At 53.7% G+C, this 17,261-nt stretch overlaps 1 protein-coding gene across 1 annotated transcript in view; it reads right to left on the bottom strand.

The window, feature by feature from the left end:
• The window catches only part of UNC5B (unc-5 netrin receptor B), an 80,404-nt gene extending 65,307 nt beyond the window's left edge, over positions 1-15,097 (bottom strand). Inside the window, exon 1 of the mRNA XM_081074088.1 lies at positions 14,739-15,097. Within this exon, the coding sequence (XP_080930214.1) occupies positions 14,739-14,817 (79 nt within the window). The 5' untranslated portion in view covers positions 14,818-15,097. The remainder of the gene's footprint in view (positions 1-14,738) is intronic.
• Positions 15,098-17,261: the final 2,164 nt, after the last annotated feature.

Genomic DNA, 17,261 nt, shown 5'->3' with positions numbered 1-17,261 from the left:
GGAGCTGCTAATGATCCTCCCCGTGTGCCCCTAGGAACATACCTCCCCCACAAACCAGCGCTTAAGTGGCACGGGTCAGGGGCAAAGGGGCTGACACGCTGGCTGTGACAGGCCTGTGGGAAAAGCCCCGTTCTGTCCATCAATCACCCCTCTTTACTGAGACCAGAATCCCATCGGGGAAGGACTGTTTTGCAAAGCAGCTCCAAGTTCTTCTGTTTACCCACCATGCAGTCTCTCACAAGTTGTCACTGAGCAGCTGGCATTCACCGGGACGGGCATCCAGGGAGGGACAGAGTGGGTGAGACCTAGACACAGTCCGGGCAGTGGACACAGAGTGCGCTCCTGGGAGGAACACAGAATCTGGAGTCGGGAGGCGAGGGTGACACCTAGAACAGGCTCTGACACAGAAGTTGTGAGATGACGGGGGGGGGGGTCACTTTACTCCTCTGAGCCCATTTTGGTCCTCTAAAACCTTCCTCCCAGAGTCCTTACTAAGCTTGCATGAGACAGTGTGTGTAAACTGGTCCACATGGGCACGAGAGCAGGCCCAGAGCGGGCGAAGGCCAGGGGCTCAGAGTGCCTCTTACACACCTGGCATGGAGGTGGAGTGTGAGTCAAGGGGACCCTCATAAGTCAAGGAGACAGCAAATTAAGCAGCCACCTAGCATCTTCTGCAGTTCTGTATAGAATGCAGCTGTGTGTGTGTGTTTGTGTGTGTGTGTGTGCTGCAAGGGACTGGAACAGGAGGGGCCAAGGCTTATCTGAGGCGCACAGAGCAAGCTGCAGACGCTGTAGGTAAGTAGCTAACGCCACACCCCACCTCGTGCAAAGCCCTTTCCACACCACTTCCTCTCCCGAGGCGAGCGGTGTAGGGTTCATTATCCCCCATTTGTAGAAAAAATGGAGTCCCAGGACCACATGGAGCCAGTAGTGCCAACTCAAGCCAGGGTAAGGATGGCACTTACGGGTCCCGCCCCCCCCCGTTTTACCTCGGGGAAGCACAGAGACTGTGGCCCCCACACGGGGCTCACTGCTTGCATCTTTAAGCAGAGTGGGGAGAGGCATCTGATGAGGGAGCAGAATGTATTCAAGAGGCCATGAAACGACAAGGAGAGCTCTGGGTCGGGCCTGGCCTTCCACCCAGTTCTTTCTTAAGTGACAGGGAGTATTTTACAGATACTATTTTGTGCCTTACTTCTTTAGCTTGTATGTCCTGGGAACCTCTCCATGTCAGTTCATGGAGACCTTCATCGTTCTTTTTCATAGCTGCATAGTACTCTCGTGTGTGGCTGCACCACGGTTTCTTCAACGACCCTACCAGGGTATTCAGGTTGTCTCCAATATTCTGCCACCACAAACAATGCTGCAATGAATCACCACGTGCACATGCATTTTTGTACTGATAAGGTGTGTCTTAAGGGAAGAGTTCTAAGTAGGATTGTGGGGTGGAAAAATAAAGTGTCCGTGCAGTTTTGTGAAATATTGCCAAATTATTTATCGTATATAGGATCGCACCCATTCGCATTTCCAGGAGCAATGTCTGAAAGTACCTTCTTCCCACAGCCTCTTCAACAGAATGTGTGGTCATGATTTTTAATTTTCTCCAGTCTTGGAAGGGGGAACTGGCACCTCAGGGTTGTTTTAATTAGCAGCTTTCTAATTATGACTGAGTTTTAACATTTTTCTCACGTTTGAGGGTCCTTGTTATATCCTATTTTATGAATTGTCTGTTCATGTCTTTTTTCTGCTTTTTTGTCAAGCTGTTGGTCCTTTGTCCCTCAGTATTTTAGAGTGCTTTATGTACTAAGGATATTAGTTCTTTGTGATATGTTATTAACATTTTCTCCCAGTTTGTCAAATATTTTGTCCTTTGACTTTCTTTAGGGTGATTTATAATCAAAAAAGGATTTTAAAAAGTTTTTACGGAATAAAAATGATCAACTTTTCTTATTTTAATGCCTCTGGACTTTGAATCATGGTTATAAAGCTTTCCCTACCCCAACACTAAAGAGAAATTCACCCAAGTTTTCATTTAGTATTTATTGGTGTCACTGTTTGCTTTTGGATCTCTAGTCCACTAGTTTATTTTTCTGTATGCTGTGAAATACGAATCAAAGTTTATCTTTTTCCAAATGGTTACCAAGTTGTCCCAACACCATTTATTAAAAAGTCTGTCTCTATCCCAGTGATCCGAATACTATCTTTGTCATACACTACATTTCCTCTGTAGTTGGGTCTGATTCTAGACTTTCTCTCGTCTCTGACCAATCTATTTGCCCATTCGTGCACCAGTTTCTCACTGTTTTAATTACAGAGGTGTTAATATGTTTTAATATCTGCTAGGGATAGTTCTACTTCTTCTTTACCCACCCTTATGCCTCTAATTGAGTTCTCTTGATCAATCATGTTGGCTAACACTTCCAGCACAGTGTTGAATGGGAAAAGACATGGTGGGGCTCCATCCTTTATTACTGATCTTAATGGAAATGTCTCTAGTTTATCTATTAAATAAGATACTGGCTGTAGGTCTAGGGTATATCTATTTTATCAAACCAAAAAGTATCACATACTTCGTATTTTCTTGCGTGTTTATACTGTGAATGGGTATTGAATTTTGTCCAAGGCTTTTTCAGCATTTACAGAGATAATCATATGGTTTTGTTTATTTAGATTCGTCAACATCATAGATGACATTAACATAGCATGCTATTAATATTCACAGATTAATTTTAATGGATTAATAGATGAATTTTGAAACAACCTTGCATTCCTAGAATAAAACAGATTTGGTCATTATGTACCCTTTTCTTTTTTTTTTCCTTTAAAGTTTATTGGGGTGAACAATTGTTAGTAAAGTTACATAGATTTCAGGTGTACAATTCTGTAATACTGTTTTTCTGTATTTCTGTAATTCTGTAATATTATTTTCTTTAAAAAAATGGATAGCAATGGATAGAATTGGATAGCAATGATGACAGCTGCCATTTGTTGAACACTTTCTCTGTCTACATGCATTATCGGACTCAAGCATCAAGACAGCTCCGTGAAGCAGGTTTTACTATTCCCATTTGAAAGATGAGGAAACCGCAACTAACAAGGGTGAGGCAGCCTGGCCAACATCACACAGCTCGCAAATAACAGAGGTAGGTTTAGGTCTTGGATCTCAGTACTATGGGGGCAGCATTATTTGGCTGTTATTTAGATATATTAAAAAATGTGTATTATTGAACAAGATGTTGGATGGGGACCATCTCTGTAGGAACTGGGGGGAGGGTGTCCCCTTACTTCCCCAAATCTTGAGCTGCCCTCTTGAATCCACCCCACTGAGCTCAGCAGGGGAATGGTGAGGGGCTGGTGAATGCTGTCAGCAAGCAGTCTGCGGGATGGCCCCGGGGTCTGCAAAGCAAGGCAGCAAGCAGTCCTCCAGGCCAGGCCCACCAAGTTCCCTCCCAACCTCCACCTCACTCTGTCCTGGCCTTTACGTCTCAGGCTCCACTCGGTGTGGGAGCAACTTGGAGAATGAAGACTGGCCCAGGGAGATGGTGGGCTGCGAGGAAACCAAGTGCAGAGAAGAAAAGCCTAACCCTCCACTGCCTGCTAGTCCCGCCTGCCCCGTTTTCTAAGAACGGGCAGCAGGCCGAAGGATTATGTAACTTCTGGTGGGCATGGCAGATGGTGTGCTGGCTTGGACACATAAACCCAGCACCGACACTAACCTTCCCTGACGTGGCACCCCAGCCTCCTCGGTGAGTAGCATGGAGAGGGATGGGAAGTGACCCAAACTCTTGTCATCTAGCTCAACAGCCATGGCCAGCCAGGCCATGGGGAGATGCCAGGGCCCACCCACCAGCAGGAGGTTCCAGCCAGGGATATGGAAACATGGGCCCTCCCCTCCCTGCCGCACAGCAAACAGCTCTCAGGAGTTCTGCACAGTCCCTGAGGCAACAGACCCTGCTCTGCCGACCTCCTTTCTTTCCACCTTAGATCAGTGGCACCTGGGGTTTAAAGGACAGTTTCCAAAGCACCTCTCTGAGTGTTTTCTCCCTGAGCCCTGTCTCGCATTCACTTCTTTTGTTCCTTTTGCTGATGGGTAAACTGAGGCTCAAAGAGAGTGTGTGATTTGCCTGGCACACAGAGTTAGCCTTAGAAGCTTCCACATACCCCCAGTCCAGGGCTCTTTCCAAATGCATATGACAATGCAGGCTTCGCCCCCTCACTGTCACCCCCAGACGGATCACCGCATCACTCTGGGCCGTCTGAACCTTATGTTGGGAATATTCCCTATCTCAAGGGGGGAGTATTGGAAAGACAGAATGTCGTTTGTGGGTTGATTTCCTCCCAGGTAGAAAGAAAAGGAAACTGACCTTTACTGACCACGCTTCACCTTGTCTGATGCCCCATTGGTTTGATCTCCCCATCAACCAACCAATCAGGGCCCCTATTTCACAGCGAGGAGATGCAGGCTCAGGGAATTGCATTCAGTGTCAGAGCCAGGGCTTCTCTCAGTTGTCTGCTTCCAGGGTGGACTCTCTTCATTTGGACAGAAAAGGGCCCTGAAGCCCAGAGAGGGAAAGGAACTAACTCAGGGCCATATAGCAGATTAGCTGCACGGCAAAAATTAGAATCCATGTTCCCCACGCCTCAATTTAAGGCTCTTTTTGCTAGTGTGTGTGTGTGTGTGTGCACTGAAGTGGAATGTGCCAGCAGGAAAAGGGGCCCAATCAGATGTGCCGCAGACGTCATTATGCCCAGCAGCCCCAGCTGTCTTGGCTGCCAAGCAGGAATCTCAGATCACCTGTGGTAGGGGCTCCTGGCAAGGACCTTCAGGTGCCCAGCTGTGAGGCTGGTAGCTGGGCCAGGCCGACTGCTGCCTTGGCCAAGGGCCTAGGGAGTTTCATCTCCAGGGGTTGCTCCTAAATGTTAGCACTGGACACAGTGCCAAGGAGAGCCTGGCTCAACCAGATCCTGAAGCCAAAACTGCTCCCTTGCACCACACCCAGCTCCTACCAAGAGGCGGGTGGCAGTTGCTCTGGAGGGCTGAGGCCGGTGGCCAGACGCTGCCTGTGGGCCTTCAAATATATTCTCTCAGCCTGCACCTGCTCCCAGGCCTCGGGGCCTGTGGCCATGCAACAGGCATTCTCTTGAGCCGCGAGATGGCAAGGTGGAAGGGAATGAGCAGTGGGCTTGGGACTACAAGTAGGAAACCAACATGTTACCAGGGCCTGGACCAGCTGTGCCTTGTGAAGGCCACCTTGCAGATAAGGACAGAGTCCACCAGCCAACCCCATCTGCTTTCTCCACACCACGGGGCCAAGGGCACTTGGCTGGATTAATTCTTTGTGCTCCCCTGGATTTAGTGCATAAATGCTTTCCTACATAGGGGCTGACCGCGAAAGGCTTGGCTCTGACGCCCATCATGCCTGCTACATAGCAGAAGGAAGTAAGAAAGCAGGAGAGAATGAAGACAGAGAGGAAGGCAAAGAGAAAGGGAGACTGTAAGCAAAGCAGTGCGAATCTTCTAATTCTTTGGTTACTCATCCACAGTAGCAAGTCCAACGCAGTAGGGAATGAATCACAGCAACGTCTTGGGTGAGTAAGGTCTCACCGTGAGCTCCTCATTCGTCCATTCTACAGTGTTTATCGCGCACCTTCTGTGTGCCAGCGACTGGGACGCAAAATCAGACGAATCAGACCCAGCATCCCTAGTCTCCTAGTGTCACAGTGGCTCTCCCATCACCCAGATGTTTCACCCCATCCTGCTTCCACCCACGGACCCTGCCTTCCCATCCATCCCCTGGGCTCTGGCGTGGTGACAAGGACAAAGAAGAGAGAAAGGCTGCCGCACAGGACATCCCCCCTGCCCCCCCATCACTGCTCGCTCTGTCTCTGAGTCTGATTCTGCCCTGCTGTGTCAGAGAATGAGCAAAGGTGGGATGGGAGAGGAGGCCACAAGCAACTTTCCTGAATTTCTGACTCAACTTCTTGTAAGCTCTACTTCCTCCATGGGTGCTCAGGCCCCAGGCTGGGCTGGCGGCGCCGCATTACAGAGCTGCTTTCCTCAGCTCTGTCTCCTGGCCAGTAATGCCTCCAGACACCCTGGGGCCTCTGGGGGTGGCAGGCTCCTGCGTGATCTCGGCAGAAGACATTCCTCCCAGACCTTGCGGATACCTCCTGGTATCCACCAGGCCCAGGTGGGCACAAGGGACCAGCAAAGGCAGCCCTCCTCTTCCTGCCCTTCTCCCTGACTCTCCACTCAACCTGGAAGCTGCCACCTGGGATTCTGGCCCCTTGCTCTGCCACCCAGAGGTGTAGAGAGAGAGAGAAGCAGGGCCCAGCCCCACCCAGGGGTCAGCCAGATCGGGGGTAGGGGAGAGGCAGGAACGAGGGAAGCCCATGGAAATCAATGGACCTACTCTGTGCCAGGACGACATGTGCCATCTCATATCACACCACTGTCTTGGGAAGGCAGTGGGGTCATGCCCACCTAACAGATGGAGACACTACAGTTCAGAGAGCTTGAGCTTCCTGCCCAGACACTCAGTAAGAGTCAAATCCTTTCATTCCAAAGCCTTGACTCTTTCCACTGCACCGATAAAGGACCCGTGGCCGCAGAAGTCTTATTTTACCAGATGATCGGATACGAGTCAGTGGCTGAATTTGGAATTTGTTTCCTGGGTGATGTGCAGACATTTTTATCCCATACCTTCACATACACAGCCCCTACCATGAACGCCCTCTCTGTTTACCCAAACTTGCTCATCCTTAAAAGGCCAAACATCACCCTTCCCTCCTCCAGGAAGCCTTCCCTGACCAGCCACCCACAGGAGCCTTCTCTCAACAGCTTACGCATTTTCTGTCGTGTCACCCAGTATTTGCCTCCAATAATGATGACGACAATGAAAGTTACCGAGCACTTAGAACACGCAAATCACTTGTACGCGTGATCTCATTCATCCACACAACAATCTGATAAGACTGGTGTTATTACTTCTCCCATTTTACAAATACAGAAACTGAAGTTCAGAGAGGGTAGGCAACTTGCTCTAGAACACACAGCTAGACGGTGGCACAGTCAAGATTTGAACCCAGTAGTCTGATTGCAGAGCCTGTCCTCTACACGCCATAGCAAATCCCTCCCAGCACACACACATCTTGGCTAGTCCTTGGATGGGCTCCCCTCTGTTGCACCACCATACACATCTCTTGCCCTCCCCGCATCACAGACCTGGCATACGTCTTATGCTTCAAGAGGCAACATAACGCCCATCAATCCAAGGGTCAGGCCTGAGCCCAGAGCCCAGAGCCCAGAGCCCAGCGCTTACTCAGACTGAATGAATGTGCTTGTGCACCGCACTGGAGGGCTGGGCTGGTGTTCTAATACCCCATGTAAGGACAGGACTGTTCATTCCCCACCCCGAAGATCAGCCATCCTGAATGGTGAGGCCAGGTTTGGGCAGTCTGCCCCTTAAGCCTTGGTGAGGCTGGCGTGGGGATGGGGAGCCAGGGCCTCTTCTGTCACATGGCTAGGCTGCCTCTGTCAGTGGAGTCCTTCTCTGCCTCCTGGGCCCTATTTGGTGCCTGGGGCTCTTGGCCTCCAACGCAAGAGATGCTTACGGAGCAGGAAAAAGGGAGCAGGAAAAAGGGACCGAGGTCCCCGAGTGTGATTTATGGCTTTAGAAAGAGAGAGACACCCAGGGCCGCATAATGCTCACAAGGGCATTCCACTCAATATATTGACTTTCTGGAGGGGGCTCTGTAAACACAAGCGGTCTGGGCTTGGCTACCTCTGTCTCTTGTTGGCTGCTGGGGCCTCTTCAGATGGAATCAGACAGAACACCCCACAGCCCTTGAGGATCACCCTTTTGTCTTTCCCCCACCCCAAATTCACAGACGGGGAGGCCAACCAGGACCCACAAAGAGAAAGGCACTTGCCGAAAGCCACACGGCAGGAGAAAGACAAGAACCAGAGTCTCCAAAGCCCCAGGTTAGGAGCTTCGGGGCCTCCAGGCTCTGAGCCTCCCGCTTTCTCCCCCAGCCCGCTCCCCTGGAGGAACGTGTCTCAGGCGTTGCAGGGCTGTCCCTGGAGGAGGCTGTGTCCCAGGGCTCCCTGAGCGCTCACTGTGCGCAGACACCGCGCTAAGTGCTTGATGGTACATTAGGTCATGTGATCCTGAAACAACCCGGTGAGGACAAGATGATCATCGTCCTTCACAGACGAGGAAACTGAGGCACAGCACAGTTAGGTGAGCTGCCCAAGGCTACGGAGTTAGTAAGTGGCAATGCTGGGAGGCTAGGTTAACCAGTTGGCCATGCCCTACACCCTCCTGACCTGCAGTTGAGGCCCCGGGAGGGCCTTCTGTGAAGAGGGGTGTATACAGGGGTTGGGGGTCCTAGAGGTGAGTGATAACAGATGCCTTCCGTCTCTGACTGGTTCGAGGGAGCTGCTAGGCCGCGGATTCCATCCTTCCCTTCTTACCCGCTCTGCCTTCTCTGCTGGGCCATGGCAGAAGGCACACAAGTATACCTCCCCAACCCTCACCCTCAGCATAATCCCCACCACTGCTTAAAACGCATTTTCGGGGTTCACTCCATCTTCAAGAGCCAGAGAGAAAGAATCAAAGAATAAGAACTCTTTCCCGTTCCAGCCTGTGCCTCGGGTCCCAGCCGTAGTCAGAGGTAGCTGAGAGGGGCAGATTCCCAAGGTGTACCCCTTCAGTTGAGCCCATGAGGCCCAGAGTGGAAACAGGGCCAGGGGTTGGCTCACCATGGGTTGTGGCCGAGCAGATGCTGACAGTGCCAGTTACCTGAGAACGGGCAAGTTCTGGGGTGCCCAGGGGCCCCAGAGAGCTAGTCCCCATCCCATCTTTTTTCTTCAGGACATGCTCTTAGGAAGGCTTGAAAAGGAGAAAGGCAAGGTCTCGCTCACATCACCCCCTCCAAGAAGCCCCGAGGCTTAGACTGTCACTCTCTCCTGTGTCCTTCCCTGCACGGCTCTCACTGGGCACCCAAGACGCTCTGGGTGGCGCCATGTTTGGAGTGGACATCAGCATCCTGCACGGACAGTGACCTCCTCGAGGGCTGGGGCGGGGGTGCTCTGACCCAGGCCCCCAGTCCTACGTGACGCAGCACCTACCTTCCTGGTGGGGTTCTAACAAGGACCAAGTGGTACCACTTATAAGAGGGGTTTACAAACTGTAACACAATCTGCACAATGGGGGAGCTGTGGTTTCCTGGAGGTCTCTCGGCTCCACAATGGCACCTCTTACCCTAGTTCCGGAGGGCAGCCCTTCGTATAGGCAGAAGTGGGAGAACAGGGGAGCCCTTTGTGACCAAGGAGGTGGGAAGGACAGTGGAGTCCTGGGCCTGTGTGCATGTCTGTGTCCCCTTTCATAGCTTCCACCGGGAGTCCCAGCCCAGCCGTGCCTGCCTCGGTTGGTCTCCATTAAGGATGCCAATCACTCAACCTCTGCCTGCCTCTTCTCCAGCAAATTCTAGAGATCTCCCTCCTCTCTGAAGGGCTAAGGCACGAGGCCCTGCCACTGCTCTGGGTGAGCTGGAAGTCCACTGCAGCAGACTCCCCGACTCAGACCCCCGTCCCCAGGGGGCCTGTCACCAAGTTCCTGGGCTGGCTTCAGGGCCTATCTATGGCCAACACATCCTCAGGCAGGCCTGTGCTATCTGCCCCCAGCAGGGAAAGCTGGCCTCTGCCCTTCCAACGCTAGAACCTGACATGGGGCCCAAATCCTTTTCACAGCCCGCAGCACAGGGCAAAATGAGGTCTCCTTAGTGCCAGAGGGCGAATGGCCTGAAAGAGGTAGTCCCAATCACAGGAAACAATGGGTGGAGCTCCCCGTGACTCACCGTCTCCCCACTACACATACCTATTTCTATTTATACAAACACACCACAGCCATGCCCATGTACACACTGCACCTCCCCACACACCTGAATACAAAAGGCACAACCTTTTCAACACACACATCCGTTCCTCCCGCACACATCACCTCTGCACACCCGAACACCCCAACACATCACACCTACCCTCACCTCCAACTGCACACTCCCACCTCCTTAATACACATTCGCACCTTCCACACACACACTCCTTAATACACACTCTCACACCCACAGCCCACCTTCCTGGAGAAATGAGCTGCGCAGCAACGGAGAAGTTGTGAGCTGCTGGGGCACCCTGTTCTGGGAGGTGAGAAGGGGGGCTCACTGTGAGCACTCCTTTGGTGGCATAAGAGTTCCCAGGGCTCCAGCAGACAGAGTTAGCAGGGCCAGGGAAGGGGGAAAAGGATGAGGGGTACACAGGAGGAAGGGAAGGAGGAGCCGGCAGGGTAGCGGCAGTGAATGAACCCCATGAGCCATAGAGATGCTAATCAGGCCAGGTGATGGGCAAGGGTAAATTTGGGAGTTGCCAGCAACTCAGTGCTTTTGGCGAGAAGGAAGAGAAAACAAAAGGGGTAGAGGGGTGGAGAGAGTGGGAAGGCTGCTGATTTATTTATGCCTGCACTTCAGCAAATGTTTGCCCTGCCATTAGCCTCCCTGAAGCAGAGGTTCTGAGAGAAAGGGGCGCCGCAGGGTCCTGGGGTTGACTTCGCTGGAGCTTGCCTGCCCTGCTGGGGCTCAGTGACTGGGGCATTGCTGGGCCGGAATTCAAATCCAGTGCACAGCCCAACCGCCAGCAAGGAGCCAGCCAGACCAGCTCTGGGATACCAGCCTTCTCCCAAAAAGCCCAGATGGGCTCACATGATCAGGGTTCAGGGTCCCCAAAATGTGCCAGTCAAGGAGAAATTCCGGAGGCTCCCAGGGGCACCTGGCTGAGTGCAGGTCCCAAAGGGGCAGGAGGTAGTGTCCCAGCCCCAACTTCACAAGCAAATCAAAAGGGTGCAGTGCACGGATTCCCTCCAGCCTACAGAAACTGCCTTTTCTTGTATTATTATAATTATGGTAGTTGAAATTTTCCTTAAAAACAAAACAAAACAAAAACCCCAAACAGAAAAGCACAGAGTGCTCTAGTTTGGTTTCATTTTGCCTTCACAGCTTTAATGACTCCCTTTGTAGAAGCTGTTTAGGAAACTGGTGAGGGGAGGTGGAGGCCAGGAGAAGGGCCAGCACCAGCTTTCCACTGCTGGCTCCCCCCCCCCTACATACACACACCCCGGGGCCGTCCTGTCTAGGCAGCCAGCGGTTTCTCTTCACTCCCCAGCCTCAGCCCCAACAGGCAAGTTCCAAGTCCCAACCTATGCCTCTGCCTCTCTTCCCTTTCCCCCAGGCCATAGTGGGCTCCCAGGTGTCTCCTTGCCACCCTGACCCCAGCGCTGAGGTTCAAGACCATATATTTAGCCAGCGGGTCCTGGAGGAGGTTCCAGGACAGGCCACTCAGAATCACCAAACTTGCTCTTTAAGCACTTGGAATGGAAGGGGTCAGTGGGGGGTAGAGGATGGAGGTGGTGGTGGCAGACCTCATTTTAATGCCTGACAGCTGGGAAGAAGGTCACAGTGCCATCAGTCCAGGAGAAACTCATAACAACCTAGGGGGGTGGGGAGGTAGATGGGCCCAAGGGCTTGTGATTTATCTCACCTGGGGCAGGTTGGGGCAGTTGCTGAGAAATTAGGTTTGGGGGACCAGGGGTGGAGCTACTATTGGGCACTTGGCTGGATTTAGGGCTTCACCTGTGACCTTTGTCCTTGCCCTGTTCCACTTCTGGGTCCATGCTCCCAACTCCCCTCTTCCCCCCATCCTGCTACAAGTCCGTCTAACACAGCTACCAAAACAACCTTCTCTTTAGCTGCTTGCCTTAGCTGGTGCCTGGATTTCAGAATCTCGAGCCCAGGCCCCTGAAGGCCGGTCTGCAGCCCAGGTGGAATGAAGGAGCCAGAAGAACTAGACTGAGGTTTGTGAGGCCTGAGTTCTATCTCTGAGCCCCAGTGTAACTCTGGGCAAGTCAGGACCTGTCCCAAAGCTTCAGTAGTTAAATAAGTGGGTTGGAAAAAGGGGAATTGTTTTATCCTACAGAATTCCCAGTTTGGGGGTGGGGAGAGGAGGGTGGAGATTATATCCGAAATTCCTCCCTCCCTGCAGTGCTACTTTCACTTTAATGAGAAACCCATTAACACACTCATGATTTTCCATTTGTTTAAGTGAGATGGGTGTTTGCTATGGTGTAAACGGAGCCAAAGACCAACACACACACACACACACACACACACACACACACAGCAGAGACACTAGGAAAACTCCGATTTTAATTGCACTTTAAAAAGAGGTGTTATCATGACACCTCAGTTCCTTCTCTACAATCCCAGTCAGAGGCTAAGGAAAAGCTCATTAAAAGCTCCAGGAAAGGCTGAGGGGTGGGGTGGGAGGAGATTCCCAGGGCCAACGTGGCTTTTGAAGTGGCCTCTTCTGTCAGTCACTTGCTGATATCTCCTTCTAAGGGTCTGGGGTTTTACGGTTCCAGGTTTGCTTTCTCCACCATCAAACTTCATGCCTTAAAAAACATTCTCATATTCACTGGGGATGGGGGTGGGGTCAAGGAGAGAGGTGCCTGCCCCCGGAGAGGAGGTTGGACACCACCAAGAAAGAGCCCCCCTCTGTGGGGACAGCCTTATCTGCCTCAGCTTGATCTTAGACTTATGGTGAGAGGTCGATGGTGCAACCAGGAGGAGTCCAATATAACCTGAATCAACCTGGCTATTGGATAGGAGGCCTGTATACACGTCTGTTGACCTGTTGGCAAATGAAGGCAAGCAAGATTGGAGGAAAGCCAACACTCTGGACTTGGTTTTCCACATCAGGGAAATGGGACTCATGAGGGATCCACTGGGAAGACCCAAGGGACATTTTGAAAGATGCTCTGTGCCTATGGCATTAGGGTTGCAGAGGAGGAAGGGGTGCGTTTTCCCTCCTGAAGGCAGGTTTCTAAGGGCCACACATTCTGGGCAAAGGGAAAGCTGCCGGCCAAGCCCACCAGTTGGCCCCTCTCCAGGCTGGTGGGCAGGCAGCCCCTGCTGGGCTAAGTAATGAGCACAATTCCAACACCAGTTCTGCTCACTAGTGAGAAATCAAAGCCCAGTATTAGAAGCCATTTCTGGCTGGGCACTGTTCGTGCCCAAATCCATCAAAGCCCTGAGCCTGGGGTTTCTTCTGGGGAAGATGGGGGCTGGATGCTTTGTTAAGCAGGAAAGGCAGGCCACCCCCAGTCTCCCCAGCTGAGCTTCAGAGAACTCGAGGGCAACCAGTCTTGTCTTTCTCTTGCTTCCCTGAGTCCCCCACCCCCAGTAACCTCAGTATTTATTCCTTTTCCCCATTGTCCTGCTGCTACAAAAACAGCTTCCCAACACCCAACCCTGCCCATGTGCCATTTACAGAGACTTCACCCTACCCTTCAATCACCTCCCCTCAAACACCCTCAAACCAGAAACCAACACCCCAGCCCTGCACCTCCCACATCCAACTGCACTCTTTATAACAAGGCTGGTCATTCAGCAGCCTGTCCCCCAACCCCCATCATTACCTTCCAACTTCAAAACACTGCTTTAAATACCAGAGTCTGCCCAAATCATAATTAACTTGGATCAAATGATTGTGTGGTAACTTTACAACACAGGCTGGAAAAAAAAAGTGGAAGGATGTGCTAAAACTCACTCCTGGGCCGTGGGAATCCTTAATTCCAGAGTGAGGAATCTTTGTCTGCTAGACCTCAACATCGCAGCGGAAGGTGGCGCGGGGAGGGCTGCGTCATCTCGTCCACTTTCTGCACCAGTTTTCCTGCCCCATTCTCAGCCTCAGCTCAGGACTCCGGGCAGGATGCCCCCCCATCCCCACCCCTCCCTGGGAGCCCAGGCGCCCCGCGGCCAGCCCACCTCCTGGGGTTCAGGAACCAGAGAGAGGTTGGTTCCCGGCTTCCGCCAGCTGAAGACGCAGCCCAGTCAGCGTCGCCGGGCCCAGCTCCAGGCGAGCGAGACGCGTACAAATCCAAGGCGGGAGAGGAGGGGACATGGGGCTGTATTTTAAGGCAGAGACGCTGTCCCGGGAAGGACGCCCCTTGTCTGCTCCCGGGACAGGGAGAATGTCAGTGGCCCGTTTAAAAGGAAACTCAGCAGGATTATTACGTCCCCCCCCCCATCCCCACACACAACACCAACACCCAGAAAAAAATATCCTTGCAGACCTGTGGGTCCCATGATCGCAGGAGAAGCCGTACGTGCAGGCTTCAGCCCTACCCCTCCGCATGGCCAAAGCCCTTCAGCCGGCCTCCTCGGCTGGCGGAGCCCACCCGTGCTTCCGTGCTCCGCGGCGCTCTCCCTCTCTCGCCGGGACCGGACCACGAAGTTGCCCACGAAGCGCAAGGAGCGCACTCCTGGCCGGCGCAGTGATCGATTCTCTGAGGCGCAGCCGCCGGGCGCGCGGAGAGCCCGGGGACCCTGGAAGCGTGTCCTCCGGGAGGCGCAGACCCCGACTTCCACGCCCGTTGCAAGGAAAAGGAGCGATCCCTTCCTTCCAAGGGCACCCCGGAGGCTTCGGCTGCCTCTGAACTCTCTGGCCCGCGCCGTCCGCGCGGTGGCCGGGCCATCGCCACTTCGGTGGGGCAGGGCAATCTAGCTTCTAACTTGGGCGCCCGTGCCGCTTCCCCTGCGCGCAGCGACGCGGCCAGCGACCATCTCCACTTGGAACCAGAGTTGGAAGCCAGGCTCTGCCCCTTCGCCCCCGCACAATCGCGTCTTACCTGCCAGGCTCGGCCTCGGCTCCCAGCAGAGCAGCAGCGCCAGCAGCAGCGCAGCCCGCGCTCCGCCCCGGGCCCACATGCTCGCGTGGCCCGGCTCGGGCGCCTCTCCCCCGCGGCTCTCTCCCTGGCCCCAGCCTCGCCGCCGCCGTCTCCGCCGCCGCCGCCGCCTCCACGCCGTCCTTCCCGGCGCCCGGCCGCGCCAGCCCGTGCCCTCCGTGGGGGCAGCGGCAGCCACACTGCACAGCGGGCCGCCGGGCGCTCGGAGCGCGATGGGTGCCGGGCGCCCGCTCTCGAGCCAGGCTCCGGCGCGCCCCTCTGTGCGCTGCCCAGGCTCCCGGGCTCCGGGCGCTCTCCGGGCTCCCGCGCCCTGGCTCCGAAGTTAGGGACAGAGGGGGAGAGGGCTCAGCGCTGCTCGCAGCGGCTCGCGCCGCGCTGTCCGAGCCCCGTGCGCTCCTCTCCGCGCTGCGCCGCTGCCCGCGGCTCCCGCGCCCTCGCGGGTCCCCGCCGCCTTCCACAATGCCGAGCACTGCGCCTGGCTCGCCCTAGCGAGTCCGGGAGCTGAGCGGCCCCGCGCGCTTCGGGGCGGGGCCTGGGCAGGCGGGGGCGGGGCCTGCGGGGGCATTCGCGGTGGGGCACCGACGGCCGCCTGGGCGCGGCCTCGGCGGTACTGGGGCCCTCGGAGGGGACCTCGCGAGACGCTGGGCCCGGCGTGTCGGAAAACCCGGCCGCTGGATTGTAGCTGGAAGAGGAGCCTGCTCAATTTTCTCTTCCCCAAACTAAGGAAATGTATCTTTGCGCTTTCCTCGGGCTCTGCTATTACAGCTTTCTTTTGTGATTGAACTCGGGACTCGCCCTTTTAGTTCCGTGGCGTGTATTAAGCTCTATGACTTCCACAAGTGGCAAAAAGGCTCCCTAAATGAGAAAATCTCTACCATTCAAGTCCTGGTTAAACTGGGGCTTGCAGCTGTGTGAACCTGAGCGCAGCTTTGGATTCTCCTAGTTGGCCCTACTTGTCTGTATGACCTTGGGCAGAACTGTTTCTCCAGCAGCATTCAGGTCCTAGAAGGTTAACAACCCAGACCCCAGTGACAGTGGGGCAGCCTCTTTGGCTCAGTGTGAATTTGGGCTCTACCCCTTACCTACTGTGTGACCGTGAACAAATTCATCGTTTTGATGTTCCCTTTGGTTATTGTCTGTAAAATGAAGACTAATGATAATAGTTGTTTCATAAGGAGATGTAGAAATGAATGAAAAAAACATATGGAAACGGCAGCACAAATGTCAGTGATCTCTCTTTCCAAGATCTGCCCTCCCAGCCAGTCTGATTCCTGGGGGAGAGTCCTGGCCACCCAAAGGGGGGGCATGTGGGGCCAGGTGGAGTTTGAGGATGGGTGTCTTGAGATTGAAACCCAGAGACGTCAGACAGGGTGGATCAACTGGCAGAGACCGTCTGTGTACCCGGCACAGGGTTAAGCACTTTATGTGCATGACCTCAGTGAATCCTCACGACTCTCCGAGGTAAGTACCACTTGTATCCCTATTGTACAGATGAAGGAACTGAGGCACAAAGATGTTAGGTTATTTGCCCAAGATCACACAACTTTGAGTGAGTGAGTGAAAGGGGCAGGAGAGAGGGGATTGGAAAGAAATCCACTGAGCAGGGGAGCCTCCACTCCCACACCTCCTCTGGGGCTGGGTTGGGCGGTGAGAAGGGGCTGGCAGCTGGCAGGAATGCCTCTTCCGTCTGCCCCTGATCTGTACACTACTTGGGATTTTTTTCTGGAGCTGGGATCTAGAATCGCTCCTTAAATACAGATACTGCAGGCTGCTTCAGGAAGGGGTGAGGTCCAGCCAGGCCCAGGGACCAGTAGGGAGTGAGCTGGAATAGGGCCAAGAGTTCCCAGGGATTCATCCTAGATTGGAGGAGAAAGGACTAGGGGCCAGACCTGTAGGTCGAAAGGGGACTTCATGGGGGCAGAGAAGCAACAAGGGTTTGCCCCAGCTGTTTCCCCAAAGGAGTGATAAAGGCAGGACTTCCTAGTACCCCCACTGCTCCCCCCCACACTCCCCCACAGGGTTGGGGTCTGGAGCATTTGGAGTTATGTAATCAGTCCAACTTCCCAGCCCTCTCCAGCTGGGCACCCAGGGTCAGGAGGGTGGATATGGGTGGAGTGGGACTCACTGGGGAAGAACTTTGGCCAACTGAGAAAGGTCCTTGTGGGCAAAGGTGGGTGGGTTATTTTTAGCCTGACCCAGGACAGCCAAGGCAAGGGCAGTGGATGAGAGAGTCAGTGCTCATCATACCCAGCCAGCTCCACCCATCCACACAGCTACAAGCACCCATACACATACACCCCCTTAGACAGTTACAGGGCACACCTCACTGACACACACCTACAAAGGTACATGCAAGTAAATACAACAAAGACATAAAGGCACAATGACCCTCCCAGAAACATCAGTGCACAAACAGGTACCTAACTGCGAGACAACCACATACCTAAAACACAGGACTCCAAAAAA

Source organism: Rhinolophus hipposideros, assembly GCF_964194185.1.
Source record: "Rhinolophus hipposideros genome assembly, chromosome: 15".
Taxonomy (NCBI): Eukaryota; Metazoa; Chordata; class Mammalia; order Chiroptera; family Rhinolophidae; genus Rhinolophus; species Rhinolophus hipposideros.
The sequence above is the reverse complement of the archived record's forward strand: the minus strand, read 5'-3'. Positions and strand labels throughout refer to the sequence as shown.